Below are 26,279 nucleotides of genomic sequence, written 5' to 3'. Positions count from 1 at the left end.
GTTCCAGCCCAGCCCCTCACCTCTGGAAAAATCCAAAATGTGGAAAGCCCTCACATCAGATAGTTCCTATAATGTTCTGTATAACAGGAAAAGAAGGAAGCCTCTGAAAATTCTGGTACACAAACCTAATAAGACATTATGACACTTGCTGGAAACCACGATAGTATGGATCAGTGCATGTCACACGAGGGAGGTGGGCCCCCCATGGCACTGTTCACAGACCCAGCAGGAACCCCCTCCTCCCCTCAGGAGAACAGCCTGGATGACCAGCTCATGAACTTGGCCTTGCTGAGCTCCCCCGAGGACATGATCGAGGCGGCACGCTACTATGAGGAGAAGGGCAAACAGATGGACAGGGCGGTCATGCTGTACCACAAGGTAAGGGGCTGGCCCTGCCCTGGACCTGAGGGGGCACAGCACAAGGGGGACTTACATGTGTGCAAGGGGACCACTCAAGTGGTCTTGGAACCTGGGTAGCTGCTCAGAGTTCCCCTGCTGTCCACAGGCCGGCCACTTCTCCAAGGCCCTGGAGCTGGCCTTTGCCACCCAACAGTTTGTGGCCCTGCAGCTCATCGCAGAAGACCTGGACGAGAAGTCAGACCCTGCCCTCCTAGCCCGCTGCTCGGACTTCTTCCTTGAGCACAGTCAGTATGAGAAGGCGGTGGAGCTGCTACTGGCTGCCAAGAAGGTATTGGGTCGGCGGGGTCACTGTTTCCACAAACACAGTGAACGCAGCTTTACTGTCTCTCCTGATTACAATTTCATGAGGAAGGCTGTGGCTCTGGCCTGCCTGAGGTGAAGCGGCTGAGGACAAGCTCACCTCGTCACAGCCGACCCGAGTGTGGACTCACTGCCCATTTCGCCAGTGTCTTCAAATTCTAACTAGGGAGTTTCGCTCATCTTGTTTATGTGTGGTAAAGTACACATAACATGAAATTTAAAATTTACCCTCTTAGCTGTTTTTTAAGTGTACAGTTCAGTAGCATTAACTACGTTCACATTGTCATGCAACTAACCTCCAAACTAATCTTGCCAAACTGAAACTGTCTCCATTAAATAACAACTCCCCTTCCGTCTCCCCCAGCCCCAGTGCCCTTCATTCTACTTTCTGTCTCTATGAATTTGACTGCTCTAGGGTGTCATATAAGTGGAATCATCCAGTTTTTGTCCTTTTGCGACAGGCTTATTTCATTGAGCATTATATCCTCGAGGTTCATCCATATTGTGGCATATTGCAGAATTTCCTTCCTATTTAAGACTAAATAATATTCCATTGTATGTATAGACCACATTTTGTCTATCAGTTCATCCATAGATGGACACATGGGTTATTTCCACCTTTGGTCTATTGTCAATAATGTTGTTATGAACATCAGTATATAAATATCTCTTCAAGACCTTTCTTTCAATTCTTTTGGTATTTACCCAGAAATAGAATTGCCAAATCATATGATAACTCCCTTTTAATTTTTTGAGGAACTGCCATACTGTTTTCCACAGTGGCTGTACCATTTTACATTTCCACCAACTATGCACAGGGTCCCAATTTCTCCATATCTTCACCATCACTTGTTATTTTCTAGTTTTTGACAGTAGTCATTCTCATAGGTATGCGAATTAATTGTTTTTAAAGTAGAACAAGTCCCCTTGATATAGAAAAAAATGGAGATATAGAAAATTGTTAATCATAAAAATCAGCCTATCTAAGTGGAAAGATCTTTCTTCCTGCAGCCAGAACTATGCAGTTCTGTCCTTTGTTACTGAGTGATACAAGAATTCTTGAACAAATGAAAAGGCACCCACCATGTTTTTGGTTAGAAAGACCCAACAGATGTACATCTGATTCTCCCTAAAGCAGTCAGTCTCAGACTTCATCTGACCCCAGGAAAAACACCACAGAGCTTTCTTCAGCTAGATAAGTGTATTCTATAGTTTCATAGTAAAAACCAGACAAACCAGAATAGCCAGGAAAAATCTGGAAAAGAAGACTAACAAGAGGTGATTAAATCTCTCAGATCATAAAGTATATCAAAAGTAGAATAATGGGGGCCTGGCGCTTGATCGTGCCTACAGATCAGTGGAAAATATTAGAAAATCCAGGAGTAGAACCATATATGTCTGCACATTTAGCATGTGATGCAGGAGCGTTCACAACAATGGAGAGAAGATGAATCATTGGGGTTGATGACAACCAGGTAGCCACTGGGGGAAAAAAAGTTAAATCTTACTCATCTCCTATGTCCAGGTAAATTCCTGATGGGTCGAAGATTTAAGCATATCAATAAAACAGCAGTAGTTCTACCAGAAGCCGTGGAGTATCTTACTTACTGTGCAGTCTTAAATGAGGGAAGGCATTTTAATTTAAACCTGAAAGCCATAGTGGGAAAGACTGATCAATTCAACCAAATACAGCTTTGAAAATAGCACATGGAAAAAACACCATAAACAAAGCAAAGATAAATAATAACATGGAAAAAACATATATCCCGAAAAGCTAATTTTCTGAATATGTACAGAGTTCCTATAATCTAGTAAGAAAGTTACCAAAGACTCAAAAGGAAAGAACAAATAATATGGACGGTTTATTTTTAAAAGGAAACATGGATGGTTCCTGAAAGTTAGATTCTCAGTCTCACTCATAATAAGAGAAATACAGATCTAGACTCAAGGAGATTCCATTTTTCGTGAATTAGGCTCGTAAAGGTGAAAAAGTTAGGAAACCCTCTAGATTGTCGTGGGAAATAGATAAACTCAGGCTGTGGGTGGAAACAGCCTGTCACAAGTAAAGTTATATCTCCCTAGACCCAGTACTTCTTGTCCTCAGAATTCGTCCTAACAACACATTTATACACATCAGAGTGACAAAGGGCTGTACCAGCACGACAAGTACCTCCATGTTTGTCAGCAGGATGAGTTAAATAAGCTATGGCTCTCAGTACAGTGGAGTACTGGGCAGCTGTCAAAAAGAAAGTACAGCTCCTTCTATACTGAGATGGAATCGTCTCTAAGACATAATTCTTTTTTTTTCCCAAGACATATTCTTAAGTGAAGAATATAATTTTTTCTTAAAATTTTTAAAGAAAATTAATTAAAACCCTCAATTAAAAAATTTGAAAAGAATTATAGAAGGAAATTTCTTTGTTTTCCTTTTCCTCCCACAACAAGCATAAGATTCTTTTGAGCTCCAGATTTCCTTCATTGCATTCCACAATGTTCATAGCATGAGAGAAAGTCACGTGGCACCCCTGAGCCTGGCTTCCTCTGAGGTGGCAGGTGGGAGAGTAACTGCCCATCTCGGTGTCTGTGATGCATTCCCAGTATCAGGAAGCCCTACAGCTTTGCCTGGAGCAGAACATGACCATCACCGAGGAGATGGCCGAAAAGATGACTGTGTCCAAGGACTGCACGGACCTGTCCGAAGAGTCGCGGCGTGAGCTGCTGGAACAGATCGCCAACTGCTGCATGCGCCAGGGCAACTACCATCTGGCCACCAAGAAGTACACGCAGGCCGGGAACAAGCTCAAGGTGAGCGGGCCGGTACAGTCTCTTGCACTGCCTGAGACATGTGCCCGCAGCAATGATTTTCCATTTGTCCTGAGTTTAACCCAGCAGGGGTGACCTTTCCCAGCCCAGGCTCTGAAGGGCAGAGTCCTGAACTTGCTCCTGGACCCAGCAGGTGGTGTCTGCTGCAGCAGGGCAGTGAGCTTCTCACTCTATGAGCTTCTAGCCTGGTCCTGGCTCCTTCTCTGTCTAGGCCATGAGAGCTCTGCTCAAGTCTGGGGACACGGAGAAAATAGTGTTCTTCGCGGGTGTCTCGAGGCAAAAGGAAATCTACATCATGGCCGCCAACTACCTGCAGTCCCTGGACTGGCGGAAGGAGCCGGAGACCATGAAGAACATCATTAGCTTCTACACCAAGGGGCGGGCCCTGGACCTGCTGGCTGGCTTTTACGATGCCTGTGCCCAGGTAGAGCCCCTCTTTGCAGTTCTGGGGGCCTCGGGGCAGGTTGTGGGCTTTCTGGTCCTGAGAGTTTCATTCACACAGGTGGAGATCGATGAATACCAGAACTACGACAAGGCCCATGGGGCTCTGACTGAGGCCTACAAGTGCCTGTCCAAGGCCAAAGCCAAGAGCCCCCTGGACCAGGAGACCAAGCTGGCTCAGCTGCAGAGCAAGATGACGCTGGTGAAGCGGTTTATCCAGGCCCGCAGGTGCGTTCCCACAGGAAGGCGGGAGGCGAGGTGCACTGCGCCTCTAGCCCCCCAGGGTGGGGGGCCTCGTGGAGCTCCCCAGGGCCCTGCTTGCACCTCCTGGCTCTCCAGCTCCCCTACCCTGCCAGGGACCAGACCCAGTTTCCATTTCCAATGAACATTCTTCAAAGGAGCTCCCTGGATGATTAGACAGGAACACGAGGGGCGTTGCTATTGCTTCATTCATGCCTGAGCTCCTCTTGGAGGTCCCCTCAGAACCTGGGCACGCTCTTGGGAAGATTGTTCCAAAAACAAACATTGAGAGAGAAATCGGGTGATGGGGTGTGAGCAGGGGTGATGGCAGATCTGGGTCAGGAGAGAGTGTGTCTGAGTGGGGCTTGGAACCTGCTTAGCTATGTACAGGGCCAAGCAGGGTGGGTCCAAGTGAAGGAGCCATTGTACTGGGGGTGGTGGGGACTGTGGTGACCAAACACATGCCCATCTCTACGGAGGTGGCTTGGGGGCCTGTGGGTAGGAGGCTCGGGCAGCACATTTTCTCTGTTTTTAGCAGAGGCCACAAATCTAAATTTGTCCGTGACACCAGTTTTTATCTCTTGGCAACTCATCCAGCTTTTCCAAGAGCCCACTCTGTAGGCAGCAGCTCAGCTTCTGCCTAAACCAATGAAAGCATTTTTCTTATCTGAGAACAGGCTTTCGAAAGAAGAGTTCCAAACATAGTTTGAACACTTGTGCAAAGTGAGGCTCTTTAAAGGGCACTCTCCATTCAGATGTGTAAGATATGGAATATCTGCTGAGCCTGGCCTGCAGGAAGGAGAAGGGAGATTGGGAGGCACGGACCATGTAGCCACAGGGCAGGGTGTGATGGAGGGAGGGGAAGAGAGGGACTCATGAAGGACAGAGGGCAGTCTGCCTGGAGTGGCCAAGCCAGGGCTCAGCAGGAACAGGCAAGCTGATCCTCTTGAATTGGGAACCTGAGCCTCTCGAGGCTCCAGCCACGGGCTCTGGACTAAGTCCTGCTCTGCGCAGGCTCGGGAGGCCCTCCTGGTCCTACTCCGATAACACACCACTTGCTGCTCTGCCACACCCTAAACATGTCACCGTGTTGGTCTTTGTTCATGCTGACCCCCTGCCTTACCGTCTCAGGCCCCCACGTCCCCTTCTGCTTCACTCTGTCCCCCTCTAGACTGTTTCCTGGGCAGGGACTAGGACTGACAAACCTTCGCTCTGGAAGAGTACTGGCACTGTGAGCAGTCAGTAAGTTTTTGTTAAACGAAGGAGTGAATTTATGAACTAACTCATTAATGAATGAATTTAATTCACAGGAATTACCTTCGCCAAAGTTTCATCCTGCAGTTCCCAAGAGGTCCTCCTTGGGGCAAAGGGCATGCTCTGACCTTTGACACCCAGCCCATGTCCTGGGTTCAGACTCAGGCTGTTTATTCTCTCGGCAGGACATACAGCGAGGACCCCAAGGAGTCAGTCAAGCAGTGTGAGCTGCTTCTGGAGGAGCCAGACCTGGACAACACCATTCGCATAGGGGATGTCTATGGCTTCCTGGTGGAGCACTACCTGCAGATGGAGGAGTTCCAGATGGTGAGGTTCAGGATAATAGATGGCTCTGCTTCCCAGGGGGGGACCCATCTACAGCAGCCCCGCCCTCAGATCACAGTTGTTGCAACTCACTGTGGAGGAGGCGCCTCTCCTGTTTTTGTTTTTGATTTTTGATTTTTTTTTATTTTGAAATACTTTCAAACTGAAAAGTTACAAGAATAATAGAACCCAACTATACCTATTACCAGATTCACCAGTTTTTAACATCTTGCCACATTTATTTATTCATTCTCTATAAACGTTTTTCCATTTCTATTTTATACATTAAATGAGTATTTTTCCGAACCATTTGAAAGGTGCAGACATCCTGCCCGATCACCCCTTAGATTGCTAACACGTGGGTAGACACCTGGGCACGGAATTGCTGGGTCATATGGTGAGTGTATGTTTAACTTTCTAAGAAACTACCAAACTTTTCTCTTTTCTTTTTTGTAGTGTCTTTTTCATGGTTCGTATCAGGGTTATTTTAGCCTTATAAAACACACTGAGAAGTGTGCCCACCTCCTACAATTGTCTAAAAGAGTTTATATAAGATTGATGTCATTGCTTAACTGTTTGAAAGAATAATACGTAAGTGAACCTACCTGGTCCTGGAACTTTCTCTGTGGAAGGTTTTCGATAATTCAATTAACAGGGCAATTCTCAAACATTTTGGTCTCAGGACCCCTTTGCGCTAGGAAAGCAATTGAGGACTCTATTTATGTGGATTATATCTACCAATATTTACTATATTAGAAATAAAACTAATAAATTAGAAAAATATTTGTTAATTTACTTAAAAATAAAATAACCCATTGTATCTTAACATAAATAACATTTTCATTAAAAACAACTATTTTCCAAAACAAAGAAGTTTAGTGAGAAAAATAGCATTGTTTTACATTTTTGCAAATCTCTTTAATGTCTAACTTAATAGGAGACAGCTGGATTCTCAATTTCTGCTTCTGCATTTAATTCAGTAAAATAGGTTGTTTTAGCTGAAATATATAAAGAAAATCCAACCTCACACCAACATGTAGGTGAGGATGAGAGGGGTATATCATAGCCTTCTCAGATATTTGTAGATCTTTTTTGATTTTACACCAACAAGTGCTATTTCATAAGTTAGTTGCAGTGAGGAATCTGAAATCCTACCGGTGTACTTTTTGTACTCTGCTGCATTAAACCCATTGGCTATCTTGGATCTTTTAGACATACATGATTTTGTAACATCGTTTGGTCGTTTGGAAAATATTGGTTCACTGAGTTATGCAAATGTACATTTCATTATACATATTAAAAAATCTCATTTGCTGATATCACCACTGATCTTGTCAGAAAAGCCTTTAAGTATTAGGAAGATGTCCAGCTCATGGTGCCCAATACATAAGGTTTCTGAAATTCTAACTTTTGTTTGAAAACTTAAATTCTATCCTTAGCAAGAATAGTCAGTTACTATTTTCCTTAAAGTGGCAGGCTCGCTTTTTTCATTTTTGAGAAAAGTCTGCCGCATACCCAAGTCTGAATAACCAATTTGTCTTTAAGTCGTTTTTACAAAAAAAAAAGTGCTCCATGTAAGTAACTAATTTATCTCATAATCCACACGAGTATGGTTCTTCATCTTTGCCAACATTTGGTATGATCCGTCTCTTTCACTTCAGCCATCCTGGTGAGTGGATGGGTAGTGGTATCTCATTGTGGTTTTAATGTCCCTTTTCTTAATGACTAATTAATGACTCACTGGCTGTCTCGTCCTGTGAATGCTCAAATCCTTTACTATCGTTTTACCATCGTTTTACCATTGTCTGTCTTACTGTTGGTTGTGGTCTTTATATGTTCTAGATACATTTCCTTGATCAGACATACAAGCTGCTAGTGTTTTCTCATAGTCTGTAGGAAGTTCCCTTCTATTCCTTTCTCCTCCCCCTCTGAACTCCAGTTACTTACATATGTTGTCTCCTGGCTCAACTTATTTTCTTGTCTTTTTTCCAGACTTTTTTCTCTGTTTCTCATTTTGGGCAGTTGCTTTTGCTATTGGTTCAAGTTCATCAGTCTTCTTTCTATACTCAGACATTACTCCCACCCATATTTTCCATCTGACATAATTTCTATCCCTGGTGATCTATATTGGTTCTTTTCTCTTTGTCTTCCATGTCTTTTTGTTATGCTTATTCTTTCCCCTACCTTCCTGAGCATATGAAGTATATTTATAAAAGCTATTGCAAAGTCTTTGACTCTAGTGTCAATTCTAGATGTATTTCTATCGATTCTTTATTATGGTTCATATTTGCACGTCTGGTAATTTTTTATTGGATTCCAGACGTTGTAAATGTTTTAGGTTGTTGAGTGATGGAGTCCTGGGTGTGTAGTCTTATAAATATTATTGAGCTTAGTTCTGGGATAAGAGTAAGTTACTTAGAAACAATTTGATCCTTTTGGGGCTGTATTTTATCTTCGTCAGGTGGGTACAGAATAGCATTGAATCTTGGGCTAATTTCACCCCACTACCAAGGCAATGCCCTTTTGAGAATTCTTGATGTCTAGTGTGTTGGCAGGTCTTCCCACCAGGCTGGTGGTACTACTCCTGGCCTGTGTGGTCAGTCTCAGGGATTGTCCCACCTGCTCCTTCCTGATGGTCTTTCTGTGGCCTCGGGTGCTTTCGTCACTCACATGCACTGGTCATTAGTCAGATGAAGACTCAGTTAGGACCCTCTTCAGGTCTCCAGAGCACGCGTGCTCATGCTTGTGCTCTCTCTCTCTCTCCCCTTCCCTCACTCTCCCTGCTACCCTTCTTTCCCACCCTCTGATTTTCCTCTTTATATTTGGTTCTCAGCACTTTGAAGATGATGTCATTTTCACTGTAGTGATCCTGAGCTGCTTAGATCTGTAACTTTATGTCTCACTAAATTTGGGAAATTTGTCATTTTTTTCTTCAAATATTTTTTTCTGCCTCAATCTCTCTTTCTGGGACTTGAATTAAATGCTAGTCATTTTTATACTAAGTGGACAGACATTTGTAATTACTGCTCATTGTTTTCAATCTTTTCCCTCTATTATTTGACTTATATTGACCTATCTTCAAATATACTTTCTTCAGTTGTCTTCAACCTGCTGCTTATTCAACAAATTTTTCATTTGAGTTTGTATTTTTCAGTTCTAGTATTTAAACTTAGTTTTTTTCCTTACTAAAATTTCCTGTTCATTCATTAAAAACTTATTTTCCTTTATACACGAGCATAGTTATAATTGCTGTTCTAAAGTCTTTGCTGCTAATTCCAACATCTGGAACCTGTCAAAATAGTCTCCATTATGTCTTTTCTTTGGAGTCTAGGTCAAGTTTTTCTGTTCTTATGTCTAGCATTTTGTGTGTGTGTGTGTGTGTGTGTGTGTTTTAGACATACAATGTTATCCAATGGGATAAACCATTGTAGAGACTCTGGATTCCGTTATGTTCCTCCAAAGAGTATTACTGTTTCTTTCTCCTGCCTGCCCGCCCGCCTGCCTGCAAACATCTTTGCTCGACTGAGTCTAACCTCTGCCCTCTGGTGGGCAGCAGCTGTAATCTCCGCTCAGTACTTTAGCTTTGGTCAGGCTCCTCGAAGTCTGCCATTATCCCCACCCCATGAAGAGTGCAGGATCCACCAGAGATCGGGGCAGAGTTCATACTCAGAATTTGGGCTCTCCCTCAATGACTCTTTTCTAATATTTTCTCACATTCCAGCTGGTATGGTTGACCCCAATTCTGATTCTAGCCTTCAAGCCAGTAATAGTGTGGGTTTCCATGAGCCTTTTTTTATTGTATGTGCCTTTTAGCTTCTCACAGTAGCCTTGACTGGGGCCTCCCTTGTGGAAAAAGTTACAATGAACCAGAAACTCGCCCCTTGCCCCTCCCTCCTTCTAAATGTCCATTCCCTCCCATCCACCTGTCTCAGTTGTTCTCCAGTGTCTATGTTTTTCCCTTGTGAGAGGGTTGATCTGAGTTACTTAGCTATTACCAGAAGCTTCTCTCATTTTTCTCAATCATAATCTTCTTATAACCAACATAAAAATTGCACCTGGCTGCATTTTTCCTTTGTGTTCCAAAAGGTGTCATACAGAATTTGCCAAACCCACATATTCTGCCTACATTGTCTCCTTCAACCATCAGCTCAGTTAACCAACAGATAGTTTCTGGTGAGACTAGTGACCCCAAGGAATCTCTCGGCTCCCCTTCCTAAGTGCTCCCTAACTGAGTATTGACAAGTTAGTTTCAGAAATGTTGCTAGTGAACTATGCCAGCCTCATTAAACTGTGGTTTCCAGAATTCACAGGAAAGTTATCCATCAGCGGCTCCCCACAGCGTGAAAGGTCAGCACCATGAAACCCAGATTTCCTGGTCTGAGCACTTGTTTCCTCTTAGCCCCCCACCACGTGCACTTACTGACCCATGTGTTTGTTGGGAGAAAACAGCTCTAAATCTGATCTCGACAAGAAAATAAATGAAAACACAATTGGACTGCGGAGATGTCCAGACCACTGTATCCTCAAAATTAACAGAAAAATCATATTTTAAGTATTCCATCAAATTCCTGACCCTTGTTGGAAGCCTATGGAATTTAGTAACTCTAAATTTTTTTTAAGTCTATACATCTAGAAAGTCTAGGCATGCCCAAGTTTCCTCTTGGTGGGCAAAGTTAAGCCCCTTGTTGCTGCTCTGATGTCCCTCCTCCGTTTCATTTCCAAACTCCTTACCTTGTTTTCATCCCACCCTCACTGCCCTGTCAGCAGAGTCCAGTTCTGACACTCCTGACGTTGGACAGTATCTTCAGTGGTCAGGACATCCAGTAATGTTTCTTTGTTGTCCTTCACCCATCTTTGGTGGCCATATCTTCCTTCTGGAAACTGCTCCTGCCTTTTACTAAAGAAACCAGCTCTACACACCAAGAAGTTACACTGCTGGGTCCTTCCTGACCACGTGGGTCTTCCTGAATCAGCTCCTGCTTCCCTTCCTCCCCACCCCCCACCCGTGTCAGTACTCCCTGAACTCTGCTTGCTGCCAGACCTCTCCACTGGCAGCTCTGGCCACCCTCATGCTGCTCCTACACTGGGCCAGCCTTGGTCTTGGCATGCTGTGCCCTGTGTGCTTAGCACAGAGCCTGGCCCACAGCAGGCAAGTGGTAAACATCTACAGAAGCCTCTTCCTGTGTGGCTGTCTCCTCTCCCTCTGGTGTGAGAACTCCTGGGAGGCTGTGCTGTGCCCATCACATCCCTCCAAAAGCCATATCTTATTTCTTATATTTATAATCTTTTTGTTTTTCATATCTTGTTATATCTGTCCAAAATAAAATTGTTTTAAAAGTTTTTAGCACCGTTAAGAAATACTGAGATCTGATCATTATTCCTCAAAAGGAAAACTAGAAGCTCCTAGAAATTTTGGTCACATTCTGAATTGATATGAAGTGTATCTTGTGGGTATGCCTTAGAAGCCACATGAGGCTCTGTTCCTTCCCCCTCATGCTTGTGTGCACCCTTCCCTATGGGTGGAGTGTAGCAAATGTTAGCAGGTGCAGGCAGGCATGGCAGCTGTAGGCAGGTATGGGCAGGCGTAGCAGGTATGGGCAGGCATGGGCAGTATAGCAGGTACGAGCAGGTATAGGCACACACATAGCAGGTATGGTGGTGTGGGCAGGTGAAGCAAAGGTGTGGGCAGGTGAAGCAGGTACAGGCAGGCGTAAAAGGTATGGGCAGTTATAGGCAGGTGTAGCACATATTGGCAGGTATAAGCAGGTGTAACAGGTACGGGCAGGTATGGGCAGGCACAGCAGGTGTGAGCAGGTGTAGCCGGCATAGCAGATGTAAGCACGCCTGTCCTGCCTCAGACCCCCTACCCCTGAGCTGCTCTATATGATACCCCAGTGCTCTCCCACAGATTCCCACTGGTGGGACCAGAGGAAAATTCCATAATTTACTGGCCTAAGATCAAGGACACAAGAGACTCAAATTAATCATAGGCCCAATTAACTGGGGTACATTGGATGCTTGGTCAAAATAAAGACAAACCATGTACATATTGCTGCCTGCTCTCCAACTCAACAAGCATATGCCTGAAAGTACATGAAAAAGATGGAACTGTGAATCTGTCCTTCCCTCGGGGTCTCCCTGTGTGCCTCCAAGGAGAACAGATCCTAAAGGGAGCAGAGTTCCAAAACACACATGGGTGCTCGTACGCGGGCTGCTCCCAGGGTTTTCAAGGAAGCGGCTGTTCCTACTCAGCTGGTGGTGCTGATCACAGCTCACAGCTCTGACCACGGGAGCCTGAGCCAGGCTGTCCTCAGACACCACCACCTCATGAAAGGCTGCGAAGTTCCAGACTGCACCCGAGTCCCTTGAATGAAGGCATCCTCCCCCTGCTCACTTGAGAAGCAGGGCCGGCTTTCCTCTGACCTCAGGGGGCGTGCGTTCAGGAAACACTGCAGCAGACAAAGGGCATGGGCCCTTGGTTCTCATGTGGGCTAACCTAATAATGGCTGTTGTGTACGATGCAGGCCTACAAGTATCTGGAGGAGATGCGGAGGAGACTTCCCACTGCCAACGTGTCCTACTACGTGAACCAGCGGGCCGTGGACGCCGTGCATCAAGGCCTGGGCATCCCTCTGGCGCGCATCATGCCCGAGCGGATCCGCCACAACAGCATGGAGGACCCCAAGGAGGTGGACGAGGAGGTGATGGAGGAGGTCGAGAACGATTCCTGAGGGCCTACTGCTGCAAAAGCTCTTCTAGCACTTTCCGGTCATCAGTAGAAGACCCTGACTCTCTTGTTGAAAGGAAAACTTTTGAGTGTGTAGCCACGGGCCTGCTTAGAAGGGGAGAGCGTGCGTTTCTACGCCACCCCTTCTGCATTCCTGGCCCTGCGGAGTTCTGGTTTAGCTCCTTTACTTTCAAGGGAATGTCATGTTGCCCTTGGCATTCTCCCAAGTACAGATTGTGAAGCCTAAGAAACTTCTAGAACTTCACGAAGTGAGGATGGTACACTGCGCCTCATCCAAGCACCCAAATGGGTTGCTTAACAGCGCATCCAGGTTTTCAGCAGGACGTGCCATTCCTAACCACAGGGCCATTCCTGGAACACAAGGGCAGCTGGCAGAAGGTGGGTCTTCAGGCAACTACATAGCAGCTCTGATGGCTCTGTCCTTTAGGTTGTGCCCTTTCTGTCACCAGCTCTCACTGCAAGGGAAGGGCTGGCACCACAATATGCCAGTGAGGGGAGGGAGACTTCAAGCTCCACACACCGGCTGCTGAAACTCTCCTAATAAAGTTTATTTCCTCAGAAGCACGTCTCTCCTTCCTGCCCTGGCCCCGTTTTTATGTCTCCCCTCTGGAGGACTCACCTAGGCACTGAGGTCCCTCCCTGGGCAGTGAGAACCACAGAGCATGGGTTGCGCACCTATAGGTCCTTTTTATTCTTCCTTTTGTTTTATAACATCACCTGCCTTTAGGTAAGGACATGACGCTAAGAAGCCCACGGGCCCAGGAGCCCACCACTCTGCCCATCTTGGCGGCTCCCATGGGAGAACATCCAGGCCCTGAGCAGCAGCACCTGTTCGCTCCTCCCCTCCAGCTGCCTACAAAGCCTGCCCCATGTCCCTCCCTGGGATCCTCCCTCGGGTTCGCCCCTCCCCAGCATTCAGGTGCTCCATCCATTGGGGGCAGTACTCAGAGGCCCTGGAGTGGACTTTTAGGTGAGCACTCAGACCTGCTGGGCTATAAACAGCTGAGAGGCGGGGGCCTTCCAGCTTGCACGCTCAATACCGCATGGACGGCCTACCCCACGAGCGGCCGCACCACAAAGCCCATACGTTGGCCTGGCTCAGCCTTGCACTTGGCACCCCTGGCACCAGAAATAGTGCCAGGGGACTAAGAAGATAGTGGAAGAAGCTTGTCTTTGAGTTTCTCCAGGAGCAGCAGTGCCTTCACGGCCAGCATCCTACAGTCCTCATCTGGGTCCTTCTCAGCCACATCTGCCAAAGATGGAAATAAAACCAGACCACAGGCAGTATCTATGGCACTGAGCAGGGCAGCCCTCTTCAGTTTTGTCTGATTTGGGCCTTCCTAAAGGAGCCCCCATGGGGGCCTGATGTAGCCGGCTGTCCTGGGCCTCAGGCGTGTGGCACCAGACCCTCTTGCTGAGGCCCCTAATGACAGAAGCACCTTAGATGCCAGCAAAGAGTCGTTTACTGCATCTCTGTGAGAGAGTAGATGCTCCCATCCACCTGGGCTAGGAACTCTGGCCACGTGATGGCGACAAGAAGGAGGCTGGGACAGGTAAACACATGCCCCCAAGAGTCACTCCAAGGTCACCACTCTCACCTCAGGGAAGGTGCCTGCACCCCAAAGCAATGGAGCGCACCCCAGGACGAGAGACACTGGATGCCACACACTTGCAGCACAAGGCCCCGAGAAGGATCACCCAGAGCCATCCTGACACATGCAACTTGAGACACAGAGAAACCTACGTGGTGGGGCGCACTGCACACCAACAAAACGAGACACTAGAGGCAAACAGACAATAGGAGCTAGGGATGCAGGGTGGCTCAGGGTCCCGAAGGAACCTTGACTGGACCCAGGATCCAGCAGAAAGAAAGGGAAAAGGCCATTACGGGACCACTGGGCCTTCAAGTGCGGCTACAGATTAGATGGTCCAGTCCCAGCCGTGAGCTCCAACGGTGGAAGGGGTATGGTGGCTCACGTGGCTACATACTGGTGACAACAAAGTTTTTTAAAAGTACATGTAGGTGGAAGGATGAGAACAAAATATGGCAAAATGCTAACAATCAGTGAATCTTGTGAGGGTACATGGTGCTCACTGTATGGCTCCTGTAACCTTTTTGAAGAGTTAGAATTTTCCAGAAGGAATATAGATGCCATTTCCTGCATGAGTGCCTTCTCTCAAGTCCCCCTATAAGATGCTTAGAGTGTAAACGAGGAGCGACATGACACTCATGCTGGGCTGTGGACTGGGGCTCACTCAGCTCAAGGGATCACCACAATGGTCCACGTACCCTGACGGCCACTGGGACCCTCCAGGTTGCACCAGCCTCCCACCCACCTCACTACCACAGCCCGGGACCTGGCACTCACCTGCCAGCCATGACCGGGCTTCCAGCAGCTCGTCTGGCAAGTCTGCCAGCAGTCGCTCAGCTGGGACACTGAGGAGGACGGAGGAGACAGCGGACAGCAAGCCCCGGCGCACGTAGCTGCCAAGCAGGGTGGAGGGTTGAGCCCCAACAGAGCCGTCGCCTGGCCAGGCAGACCTTGCTTCTCAGCACAGAAGCCCCACTGGCAGCAAAGGCGCTCTTGGCCCTGCATAGCCCCCTTCCTTGCCCCCTTCCTTCTTAGAAGTGCCAGACCCAGCTGCCTCTCAGCCACCCCTGGGAGCCACCATCAGCCTCTCAATGTCCACTTGCCAGGATTCAGAGCCCCTCCTACCACATCCACATGAGACCACTGCCCCCAGTCCCTTGGCCACTCACGCATCACCATGGAAGCGAAGGGCCCACACGAACTCAAGCAGGGTCTTGCCCATGGACACAGCCACCTGAAATAGCAGAGGCCAGTTGGATGAGGTCCTGGCACCCAAGAGTCCCCACCTTGGACACTGTCTTCAGGCCCAAACGCTCCTGTCTGCAGGGCCAAGGTGAGGCCCATGGGGAAGACAAACCACTGGCACACAATCCATGCGAGGTGGAGGCCATTAGCTGCCAGTTCCCAGCTCACCGTGGTGTTCACAGCCAGGTACATCAGGACCCCTAAGGTGTGGGCCAGTCTCCCAAGAACCAATTGGTCGTCTCCCAAAAGGTCAAAGGTCACCAGAGGCCTACAACAAAGAATCTGGTGAATGATGCAGGTCTGGCACTGAGGGCCAACTGCCTCCTGGGCCACCAAGGGACACTCCAGCGTCCTGGATGCTGCTCCTCACCACCTATCTCCTTGTGGCACAGTCATAAGGAGAAAGTGTTGGACAGACACCCAATCACTCTGCAAGGCTGCATGGCCCAAGCCTGGGCCTCGGTGGCATTTGGGGGAAGCAAGGCCACCGCCTAAAGGACCATACAGCAAAGGCGGCAGCCCCCAACCCTGCCTCTGTGGGGAAGGGCTCTAGGCTCTGCCCTCTCCACCATCACCGGAGCATCACAGCCTGTGTGGCAGTGGTTGAGGGGACATCTATACAAGGCCAAGGCTATACAAGGAGACAAAGGAGAAGTGGGCAGAGCACATGCAGCATTGAGGCGCCAGCAAAGTTGAGGCCCTGATACGAACCTGACATCGGTGACAGAAACTGTGATCCCTAATGCTTTCACCACATTATTTAATTTAAAGCTATGAACAACAACAGCTGAGGTAGTGACCCGGCTGCTGACCAAAGTCCCACCCAGACCCCAACTTGGGAAGCCTCCTGTCTGCAAAGTGTCCATGGCTCATGTTCCCCAAATCATAGGCCTCCCACTCACCTGTCAAAACGCTGAATAAGGGGAAAGAAGAAGTAGCCAGCCACCGAGTTGAATTCATTGGGGCTGCCAGCTGGTCCCCGCCTGGGAGAGCCCTGCCAAACACACAGGGCTCACAGGTCACCACACTGGGTGCAGAATGCAGCCCTCCTTCCCCCATGCAGGACAGTCTCATGGAGGGGCCATCCTGTGTGCTGTGGGAGGGTGAGCAGCCTCCCTGGACCCCACCAGCTGGATGCCAGCATCACCCATCCCCAGTGACAACCAAGAATGTCTCCAGAAGGGGCCAAATGTCTCAGGGAGGGAGGGGCAAGATTAGACTTTCCTTCCTTTATATCAGCCCTGGCCTAGATAGACCCCAACAGCACAGCCCACACCAGGTCATCCGCTGCTGACATAGAATTCTTAGGGCTTTTTTCACGTCTACCTTTGTATTCATGTTTTAAAACCGTATCAGTCTGATGCGCGACAACATTATGTCACACAGCGTAGTTTGTGCCCAAAACTCTCCTTTCACAGACCACCAGCGTTGGCATTGCTCCCTCTAAGCAGACATTGCCTAGAGGTGGCCAACTGCTTGGCCAGCCTGCCCCAACTCCCCACCCATGAAGACCTGACCAGGGTCCTGGCTGACCTTCGAGAAGTGCCGGGTCTTGCTTCTGACCCGCTCGTCCACCACTGCCCGCCAGGCGGGAGTCACAGTGCAGCCGGACTGGGAGGTGGGGTCCAGGGAGCTGCGCTGGGGGGTCCTCCCAAGGCGCCCGGGACGAGACAGCTCCTGGGCAGCCAGAGTCAGGACCTAGAGGAGAGAAAGACTCAAGGAAGCTGCCATCACTCTAGGGAAGAATGACATTTTTTAAGTTCAAGGTAAACCAAATGCCCCATCAACAGCCCTCACTGTCTTTGAGGGGAAGGTTCAGGGACCCACGTAGGGAGTCAGTTCCAAGCATCTCAGGATCACACTTCATTTTGTGGAGGTTCAAGAAGGAAAGGTGGCCATGCTCCCTGGTGACTAGCCAGTGCTCCACTCCCCTCGCCTGGGCTGCTTCCCTTCCCAAAGCTGGTCCAATCCTGCCCCCTGCCTCACAAGAAAAGGTCATGAAGTTCTGACCCAGGCTACGTGTGGGTGGGCCCTGAAAATATGCGAGTGAAAGAAGCAAGACCCAGGAGGCCACACATATGACTTTCCGCATAGGAAGTACCCAAAACAGGCAAATCCATAGAAACAAAGAGTGGACTGGTAGATACAGGGACTCGGGGAGAGGAAGTGAGTGCTCATGGGCTATCTCTGAGGATGCTGCAAGATGTTCTGAAAGTAAACAGATGTGACAGTCATACAACATTATGAATGTACCAAATGCCACTGAATTGTAAACACAAAAACAGTGAATTTTTTTTTTTTTTACTATCGTCTTAGTCTTCGCTTTCCTCTGGTAAAATACACCTAACACATACCATCTCAACTACTGTTAAGTTCAATGGCATTAAGTACGTTCACATTGTTGTGCAACCATCACCACCGTCCATTGCCAGAACTTCTTCAGCTTCTCAAAATGAACCTCTGAACCCATTAAACACTAACTCTCCATCCCCCTCCCAGCCCCTGCACCCCCATTCTACTTTGTCTCTGTGATTTTGACTGCTCCAGAGACCTCATGTAAGTGGAATCATATAGTATTTATTTATTTTTTGTCTGGCTTGTTTCACTTATCATAACACCCTCCAGATTCATCCACATTGTAGCAAGTGTCATAATTTCATTTCTTTTTTTCCTTTTATTTTTTTTAGGCAAGGTAACCCTTGGTTGACCTCACGGATTGCAAGGACCTTGTCAGTTTACAATCCCTTATTTTTTATTTTTTACGCCTACAGCACCTGGTCTTCCTAAGTGGTCTCCCACCCAAGTACTAACCAGACCCGACCCTGCTTAGCTTCCGAGATCAGACGGGATTGGGCTTGTTAAGGATAGTATGGCCGTAGACATAATTTCATTTCTTTTTATCAGACAGACACTGGTCCCAGCCTCTCAGGTCTAGCAACAAGGGACTCAGGAGGACTCTAGACCTGCCCACATAGATTTTGGCAAACACCTGCTCTCCTTTTGGAGGCTTTGCACCAGGCCTGGCCCCTTAAGGTAGCTTGCACCTGACAAATGGGACAGGGACCCACAGGCACTCACGTCCAGGATGTCCATGCGCTGCCGGAGGCTGTAGTTGACAGCATAGAACTGTGAGGTCAGATACTCCGCTACCTGAGCCAGGCAAACGAAAGGCCGCTGAGGTCCACAACTCCGGAGGTAGGGCCCCAATACAGACTATACCTGGGGAGGAGGAGGCACGACCTCGGCACCACACAGCTGCTGAGACTCACTTGGGCAGGGTCTGTAACTGTGACGGCCACCAGGGCTCTCTGGCGCAGCCCCTCAAATCCCACCACACTCGTCTTCTCCTCCAGGTGCAGGAGCACCTTGGCCAGCTCCACACTCACCTGTACACAGGGGTCAGGGAAACTTCAGTGCCCCCAAGATGCCCCAGACACCCCCACAGCCCTCAGTCTTCCTTACAATAGAATAGACACATCTCAGAGAGCCCAGCAAAGGTCCCAGTGACAGGCCTCCTGAGGAGACAAAGAGCCACCAAGGCACACACACGAGCCAGACTAGATTCCCTCATTGCACACATTCCTCCCAGGACATTACCCGCCAACCATGACCCTGAGATCCCAGCTCCCCTGCCCAGTCACCTCCCGAGTGGCAGCTGGATTCCTGAAGACCAGCCCCTCGAGGGCCCGCAAGGCTGCCTCCCAGCGCTCCCAGTCCTCAGACGTGGTCAGGGCTGCACAGAACCCACACGGGCCCCTGTCAGTTTCAGCCCTGACCTTGAGCACGACAGAGACAGCAGCCAGGGTCTGTGCACTGGGCAGAAGGCAGGTGTATTCCTGGGACATGGACAGGTCCCACAGCCCAGCAGCCCCAGGGGCCTAAGTACCCAGCTGTGCCTGGGGCTGGGGCCTCCCCACAGGGCACTTAGCAGGGCTCACATCGTGAATAGAGGCCCACCTTCCACGCAGTCCCGGACATACATGGGTGCCTTGCTGCTCTTCAGCTCTCGGTCCCCCGACATGTCATAGGGGACAAACTCATCATCACTATGGAAGAAGCACATGGGGCCTGCTGGTTGCCCAGGAATAGACAACAGGCAGGGTAGAAGCCCCTGAAAGTTAAAGCTGGGCACCCTCTGCCACAAAGACAAACTCCTGAGTCACCAAAATTCCTCAGTCCCTGAAGCTTCAAGAACAGCTGACAGGCTAAGGCTGCAGTAGAACTGAGCCCCTGAGTACTGGTTTTCATATTGGGAAAAAAACTGGAGAGTTCTCAGAGCCAGCACAGCCCTGCGGCATGAGCCCCCCATCTCAAGACAGGCCCATCAGCCCTCCCAATTACCTGGTGGGCTCTGATGCCAGCAAGGGACTGCCCCATGCCTCCCCAGCACCTTCCTATCATGCTACCTGTCAAGCTCAGAGTCAGAACCCTCTGGCTGCGCCTGGGGGACACCATCATCCACATTTTCTTTGTCAGGGGCCTCTGTAGCAACTGGAGTGACAGATGGGCTTTTGGGAAACAAGGAGAAAAGAATCCTTCAGGGACACCCCACAATGAATTTCTAGTCCCGGAGTCTAAAAAAATGTTCCTCCTACGCCACCCTCATCTTTTTAGCTTCTGTCTCGGAAACTTGAATCCAGGATGATAAAACGGAATCCAACAAGTGCAGAGGAATCACCCCCACCTGGCCAACCATGCCCAGAGCTCAGGGTGGAGAGACCTCACCTTGCCTCTGAGGGGCTGTCAGCCACAGGCTGGAGGGTGGCCAACGCCAGCATCTCACGGCTCAACTCATCCTCTTCATACTATAATGAAAAAGAGCTGGAGTTGGCTGAGACAGGAGTGGCAGAGCCGAGGCCCCTCCGAGGTCCTGCCATTATAGCCCCCAGTCTGTACACCACTGGCCTCTGGCAGCCAGAACCTCTTAAGAGTGACTTTCTAAGTCTCCACCTCGGCAGAGAGCAGCGCTGGGTACGCTGAAGGCTCCACTCCTCCTGAGGGAGCTAGAAAATCCCCTGGGACAGAGCGGATGTGGCAGCAGCCCCAAGGATGTCCCAGAGTTGGGGATGCCTAGGATGGCCTGGGAGTTAAACACCCAGGGATCCACCTGGAGGACTTCCTAGGTCACAACTGAGGGCCTATATCTCCACTCCCCTCTGAGCCGTGACCCTCGTCAGGGCCGCCAAGGTCAACTTGATGCCAACAGATGCTCCATGGGCCTGGACCCAGAAAGATGAGGTGACATAGGGGAACGGAGTGACAGCAGTTTGGGGAGACCACACAGGTACAATCCTCGCTCACCTGGAACTTAAGGGGAGGCCCCTCAGGGTGGATCCGGGCACTGGCCACTTCGGCCACGATCATGCCCAGGCGGCGCACAGCAGGCAGGCTGCTGTCCAGGCGGCATTTCACTCCTGCCATCAGGCTGGCCAGCAACTCTGGAAGCACCAATGCATGCATGCTGAGCACAGGGGAGGGATGGGGGGTACAGGGACTGGGACGGGGTGCCCTTCACCACCTGCTCACCATCCCGGCTGTCCTGGAGCTCTTCATCCCCCAGGTGTGCTAGGCAGATGAGGACAGCCTTACTGATGTAGCGCTGCTGTGGCAGGGGTGTGTGGCGGACCGCGCTGCTGCTGCCCCACATCTCCAGGAGCTCCTTCAGCGCCTGGCAGACAGCACAACCCCAGCTTCCTCAGACAGCCCCACCTGCTTCCCCTCCATCCCAGGCAAGAACGCAATCCCTCTCCGTCCTACCTGAAAGTGGTCTTGGGACATCGCAGGGACTGAGGACCAGACAGGACTTACCTGTATGAGGAGTGGACGCCGTTGGCTGTCCATGGCCAGGTACCCTAGCAGGCTCTGTAGCACAGGCGTCTGCAACAGAAGCCAAGTGTCCTGTCACTGTCTGCCAGGCAGACACCATCCACCTGCCACCTGCCTAGCCAGGGGAGCCCAGGGGACCGAGGTCCATCTGCCCAGGAGTCCCAGAGTGGGAATGGGTCTGGGATGAAGGACAATGACATTTCCTGGACAACTGAGCACTGCTCCAGCTCCACTTGCTACAGTCATTTCTCTGGGACCTGAGGCGTCCCGCAGCCCACACCCTCACAGGCTCTCACCGTGTATCCATACTGTAGGAACAGAAGCTTCTGGGTCATCACAAACTGGGCCTTCTTATTCTTCATCACCAAGTTCCCCAACAGTCTAGAGAGGTCTTCAGGCCTGCGAGGGACAATTGGGAGGAGAGGGAATCTCAACAGATCAGGCTGGATCTGGGACTCCACGCTAGCCACGGGGGAGCCTTGGCAAGTGCTTCAGGTCCAAGTCAGTCCTGATGCTCCCTCTTCCCAGTAACGTGGAAGCCAGGAAGAGCCCTGCACCTCAACGCAAGAGGACATCCCTTCCCTGCTCTGACCATATCCAGGGTTAAATGCTTCTCCTGGAGTAGGGGCGCCAGCCTTTCCTGTGAAGGACCAAAAACCAACTACATAAAGACAAAGGGATGGCAGACATGGATGATCTGGATCCCCACTTCCCACCTTCCTGGAAGAGAAGCATTTCCATTGGAAAGGGTGCCTTGCTTCTTACCTGGAAGCGGTTTCCACGAGCCCCGTCAGCACAGCCTCCATGGCCCGGTCAGGCACGCGTTCCACCAGGCGCCAGCAGACCCGCTGCCAGAGGCAGCTGCTCTGGGTGAGTGCTGTCAGCCGGGGCACCAGCACACCCAGGATCTCCTCTGAGAAGCACATAGAGGAGGCCCTGAGCCTGGGGCTATGGATTGTCTGGTGTCTGCACCCCATAGGTCCACCAGTTGCACAGCCAAGCCCTCGCCAAGGGGCCTAGGACAGCTGGCATCAGCCCACCCAGGGCCAGGCCCCGGCAAGGGGACCATTGCTGCTTTGGGACACACAGAGAAGCTCCCACCTTCCACCAGAGAACCACAATGCACGCCCCCTCCCAGGACAGCTGCCAGGAGAAACAGGGAGAGTGCCAGAATGTACTTTGGCTTCTCCCCAGACAGGAAACACTCACTCTGCCTCCCATGGACACAGGCTTTCCCAAGGACCTGAGACACGAAAGAGACAGAGCAGTCCAAGCCACCTGAGACAGGAAGGAATACGAGCTTTTAAAGGAGGGCGGTAGTAAGGCCATCAAAGAACTGACAAGTGGGGACAGACCTCATTCCTAGGCAGGTGGACTCCACGTTGTAAAAATTCCAATTCATTCAATCAATCCAACCAAAGTCTTAATAGAATTGTTTCTAACTTGAAGAGCCAATAACTGTTTACAAATCTTAACACATATTCGCCCGCTTAATCATCACAACGATCCTCCAAAGCAAGGATGAGTATGGCGGCACCAGGAGGAGAGGCACCGAGAGGGGTCTGGCTGAGGTAGCCAGCTACAGGTAGGGGCAGGTGGGGCTCTGAGCCACCCACAGGGAGAAAGGGAAGATATGAGGTCGTGGTAATAAGGAGAGAGTGGGTGGCACAAACTCTACGGGAAGAGCCAAGATGATGGAGCTGACCAGGATTCAGACAAGACCCACACACAATGGAAATACCATATCTGTGATTTGAAGAGGGGTATCTGAGACCACACACAGCCACTGCACAAGCAGACTAGATACATTCTGGCTATTCAGAACATCCTGCGGGCATTACCCAGCACAAAACAGTGGGGCTGGGTGGCCTGGTCAGTTAAATGCAGGAGCCTCACTTCGATGTGGCTCCCTCCCCATGGACAGCGATAGTGCCTCTCTCAAGCACGGTCCCAGAACTATCTGAAGCAACACATGTGAAGAGCCTCGAGCAGCACCTGACATGGTGCTCACTCCACAGCCTCAGCTGCTGAGAGCACTGGACACGCCCAGGCAAGACACTTGCCGCCACGACTGATGCCCCAAAGACTTTGTGATGAAAGGATGAGCAAGAAGCTGCTCCCACAGAGCCCCTCCATGCACCCAAGATGCCCAGTGACAGACACCTGAGACAGACATAAGCCAACTAAGATAAGCGGACCCTGGCCAACAGCCAAGAGAGAAGGACTCTCGTCAGGTGAGAGCTCCGGTTTTCAGACCATGGACATTCCTGCTGATGCTGAGTGGGGGCCCAGCAGTGAGCAGACACACATGGCCGGCTCCACCTATGTACATCCAAGAATTGAAGAAATCAAGAGTCAGCTCCACCTCTAAGGTCAACAACTGAGAAGTGGGTAAAACTTTAGCATGTGGATTGCTACCACCCCAAACAGGAGACAACTTCTGACTCATTGATAGCACTACCCAGAGACTGCAAAGTCCCCAGAGGCTGGGGAGGGAGAGAGGGGACGGCAGACTGAGAAAACAGCTGGAAAAGGACACTTCGAAGGAGTCCTCACCTCGGAGAGAGTCGACAATTGCCTGCAGCACCTGCACGACCTCCTCACCGAGCAGAAGGAAGTAGTTCTGAGGGAAGAACTCCGACAGGTTCTCATGCTGCAGACAGTTGCCTAGGCGGTCGGGCAAGCCCACCACCTTGCTGAGGAGTGCCTCCTGGAGCGGGGGGAAGGCCAACTCCGTCTGCTGCCAACACTGCCCCTCCATCACAGCGGCCATCCTGCCTTCCCTCAGGAACCGGGCCAGCAGCTGTGCCATCTTCATCAGACGGAAGCTGGGGCTGAACCAAGAGCAGGTGTGATGGGCAGAGCCCCCAAGCATCTCCATTCCCAGCACCCTCAGCCAAAAGGAATGGCAACAGCCATCATTAAAAAGGTAATTCCAACCACTTAATCGGCGCTTATATCCTATTCATAGGTTGAAAGAGTATTTAAATCTTGCTAAGTAGCCACAATTACTAGTCGGACACAAGTCCCTGCTGATCCAGCGCAACTTTCCACCTTGGAATCACACTGCCCTCTCCTGACGGTGCTTTTCACATGGTGCTTGCTTTTTTTTTTTATCACAGCAACCACTGAAAACCCAGCTTCGCAATGACGAGGTGTGTCATGTGCCCAGGTGTGGAATATGGGAACCACCTCAAGTTTGGTATCCTGTGAGGTTGCTGCAGCGCCCAGGTGCCTCACGGGAGAGCTCAAACCACATGGTGAAGGAAAGGGCCCAGGAGGATGACAATGCCCACTGCTCCCCATGTCTCCTCAGTCTGGAGCTAACCCACTGCCTCAGCCACTGGGACGTGAACACTCCTGCTCCCTCCCTTCATCTACACGTCACAGACAGAACAAAGAGCAAGGGCCTTCCCATTGCAGAGATTAGCACAAACTGCTTTTAATTTTCAGGTGCTCTGCCACTGGTTTGCAATCTTTCAGGCCATGCTTATGCTTCAGATGTGACAACTGACTCCATCAGACCCACCCCCGCTCACCTGGCAGCGCCCTCAATGGCCTCCATCAGTACCAAGAAGGCTTGGTCAGCAGGGCCCTCCAGGAAGAAGCTAGCCCACAGCTCCTCCAACTGGCCATCGGGCAGCAGCTCAAGCCAGTCTGGGCTCAGCTTGCCAACAAGACATCTGAGAAAGGCAGAAAAGTGGACTCTGGCAAACTCCTCCTGCTCCCGGGGAAGGGCTGGGTTCTCCGTTTTACTGAGATACCGCTTTAGGGAACTCAGGGTAGAGAAGATGTGGTCACCATCTTCAGAAGATGAAAGAGTGTGAACAGCTTCCTGGACGGTGAGCCGGACAGAAGAAAGCACTGGATCCATCCTGTTCATAGGAAAGGACATGAGAAATGCAAGGGGCCATGGGCATCCACACAGGACCCAGTCTCAGATAAGAAAGCCTTTTTCATATACTCTCAGAAACCTCTGGTCTTCTATTAAGCTTCCTGGAAATCCCATTCCTTCCCACCCCTGCTGTCACCCAGCAGTATCCTCCCCCTCAAGCATCTGTCACTGTTTCCACTAGAAGTCTGTTTCAGGGCCTGAGGCCCTCCATGACACCTTCCACAGCAAGGCAATCTCCCAAGGACATGTGCCAGTAGACATCTTCAGTTGTCACAACTAGGAGCAATAAGGACCTAGGATGCTGTAAACATCCCATAATGCACGGAACAGCCACACACAACACCGCCTCCCGCCTCCCCCCCCCCCCCCCCCTCTGCCTTCAAGAAAGGATCATGCCAAACCAAGTGCCACAGTGCAGAGGCCCAGGCAGGAAGACCCTGGTCTAGAGGCACCCATCAATGCTCTTCCTACTCCCTGATGTACCCATCTGCGGTTCACCTAGACAAACTCGCTTCCTTCCCAGAAATTACAACTATCTGTGGGCAGTATTCACAGGTCAGAAGCCCCTGCAGACCTAACTATCATTGAGTAGGCATCTGTCACCAGTGCACCCAGCCACTTGATAAGGCTGTATTAGGGACCTTAGAGTGTCTTCACGAGCCTGGGGGATCCCAGACCAGCCGGGTCTACCCGAGCTCCCGCACGCAGTGCGCCGAGACCAGCGACTGGCCCGTCCCACGCTCCCTCTGCAGCGAGCGCCCAGATCCCACCTCGTGGTGTGGCAGGAAGGGGGGCCTCGTGGGACTGGGGCGGATCTCGGGGACTGGAGGAGGGGTATCGGTGGAGGGCAGAGGTCGCAGGGCGGTGCGCGACCGCTCGGTCCCAGGCGTGGCTGCGGCGCGCTCAGGCCCCGCCCCGCCGCTGCCGACCCACCGTCGATTCGCTACGGCCGCGAGGCCCAGTTCCACGCTCGGTTCTCAGCGCGCGTGGCCCGAGATCACAAAATCTGCGGGCCCGGAGAGAGCTGCGGCTAATTTCTTTGAGCCTGTTGGGCTGGTCCCCGCTGGCCGATCGTGACGAATCTGCGGCTAAACCGGGAAGCCGGAAGAGGCGCGGGGCGGGCGGCCTCATCCGCGCCTGCGCTGGATAGGGAGGGGACCTTCAGCGCGTA

At 50.5% G+C, this 26,279-nt stretch overlaps 2 protein-coding genes, 1 long non-coding RNA gene and 1 pseudogene across 11 annotated transcripts in view; 1 reads left to right on the top strand and 3 right to left on the bottom strand.

The window, feature by feature from the left end:
• IFT140 (intraflagellar transport 140) overlaps window positions 1–13,111 on the top strand; it is a 91,644-nt gene extending 78,533 nt beyond the window's left edge. The window contains exons 24-30 of the mRNA XM_039884891.1: window positions 250–378; window positions 506–688; window positions 3,319–3,525; window positions 3,755–3,967; window positions 4,046–4,212; window positions 5,664–5,805; window positions 12,327–13,111. Of these exons, the coding sequence (XP_039740825.1) occupies window positions 250–378; window positions 506–688; window positions 3,319–3,525; window positions 3,755–3,967; window positions 4,046–4,212; window positions 5,664–5,805; window positions 12,327–12,533 (1,248 nt within the window). The 3' untranslated portion in view covers window positions 12,534–13,111. The remainder of the gene's footprint in view (window positions 1–249; window positions 379–505; window positions 689–3,318; window positions 3,526–3,754; window positions 3,968–4,045; window positions 4,213–5,663; window positions 5,806–12,326) is intronic.
• Window positions 2,559–5,666, bottom strand: LOC120620226 (uncharacterized). Its single transcript, XR_005657781.1, has 2 exons — window positions 5,542–5,666; window positions 2,559–4,481 (listed from the first exon to the last, which is right to left on the bottom strand). It is a non-coding gene; the product is annotated as an uncharacterized LOC120620226 (long non-coding RNA).
• Window positions 13,112–13,217: 106 nt separating the features above from the next.
• On the bottom strand, window positions 13,218–26,216 carry TELO2 (telomere maintenance 2). 9 transcript variants are annotated; one of them, XM_039884876.1, is made up of 21 exons: window positions 26,042–26,216; window positions 24,753–25,088; window positions 23,770–24,047; window positions 22,423–22,491; window positions 21,979–22,126; window positions 21,510–21,612; window positions 21,196–21,264; window positions 20,914–21,055; window positions 20,689–20,825; window positions 20,113–20,192; window positions 19,794–19,895; window positions 19,345–19,433; window positions 19,029–19,120; window positions 18,657–18,773; window positions 18,466–18,537; window positions 16,921–17,085; window positions 16,290–16,381; window positions 15,556–15,655; window positions 15,312–15,376; window positions 14,920–15,035; window positions 13,218–13,799 (listed from the first exon to the last, which is right to left on the bottom strand). In XM_039884876.1, exons 2-21 carry the CDS (start codon window positions 25,085–25,087, stop codon window positions 13,696–13,698), a joined length of 2,475 nt encoding a protein of 824 aa, XP_039740810.1. In that variant the 5' UTR covers window position 25,088; window positions 26,042–26,216; the 3' UTR covers window positions 13,218–13,695. The 9 variants fall into 9 exon arrangements, with proteins under 9 accessions (XP_039740810.1, XP_039740812.1, XP_039740807.1 ...); XM_039884878.1 differs by lacking the exon at window positions 26,042–26,216 and adding an exon at window positions 25,879–26,023; XM_039884873.1 differs by lacking the exon at window positions 26,042–26,216 and adding an exon at window positions 25,510–26,022.
• LOC120620733 (uncharacterized) lies at window positions 18,150–18,268 on the bottom strand (annotated as a pseudogene).
• Window positions 26,217–26,279: the final 63 nt, after the last annotated feature.

Source organism: Pteropus medius, unplaced genomic scaffold (genome assembly GCF_902729225.1).
Source record: "Pteropus medius unplaced genomic scaffold, Ma_sr-lr_union100, whole genome shotgun sequence".
In the NCBI taxonomy this organism is placed as follows: domain Eukaryota; kingdom Metazoa; phylum Chordata; class Mammalia; order Chiroptera; family Pteropodidae; genus Pteropus; species Pteropus medius.
This window is presented reverse-complemented; position numbering and strand designations above follow the sequence as displayed.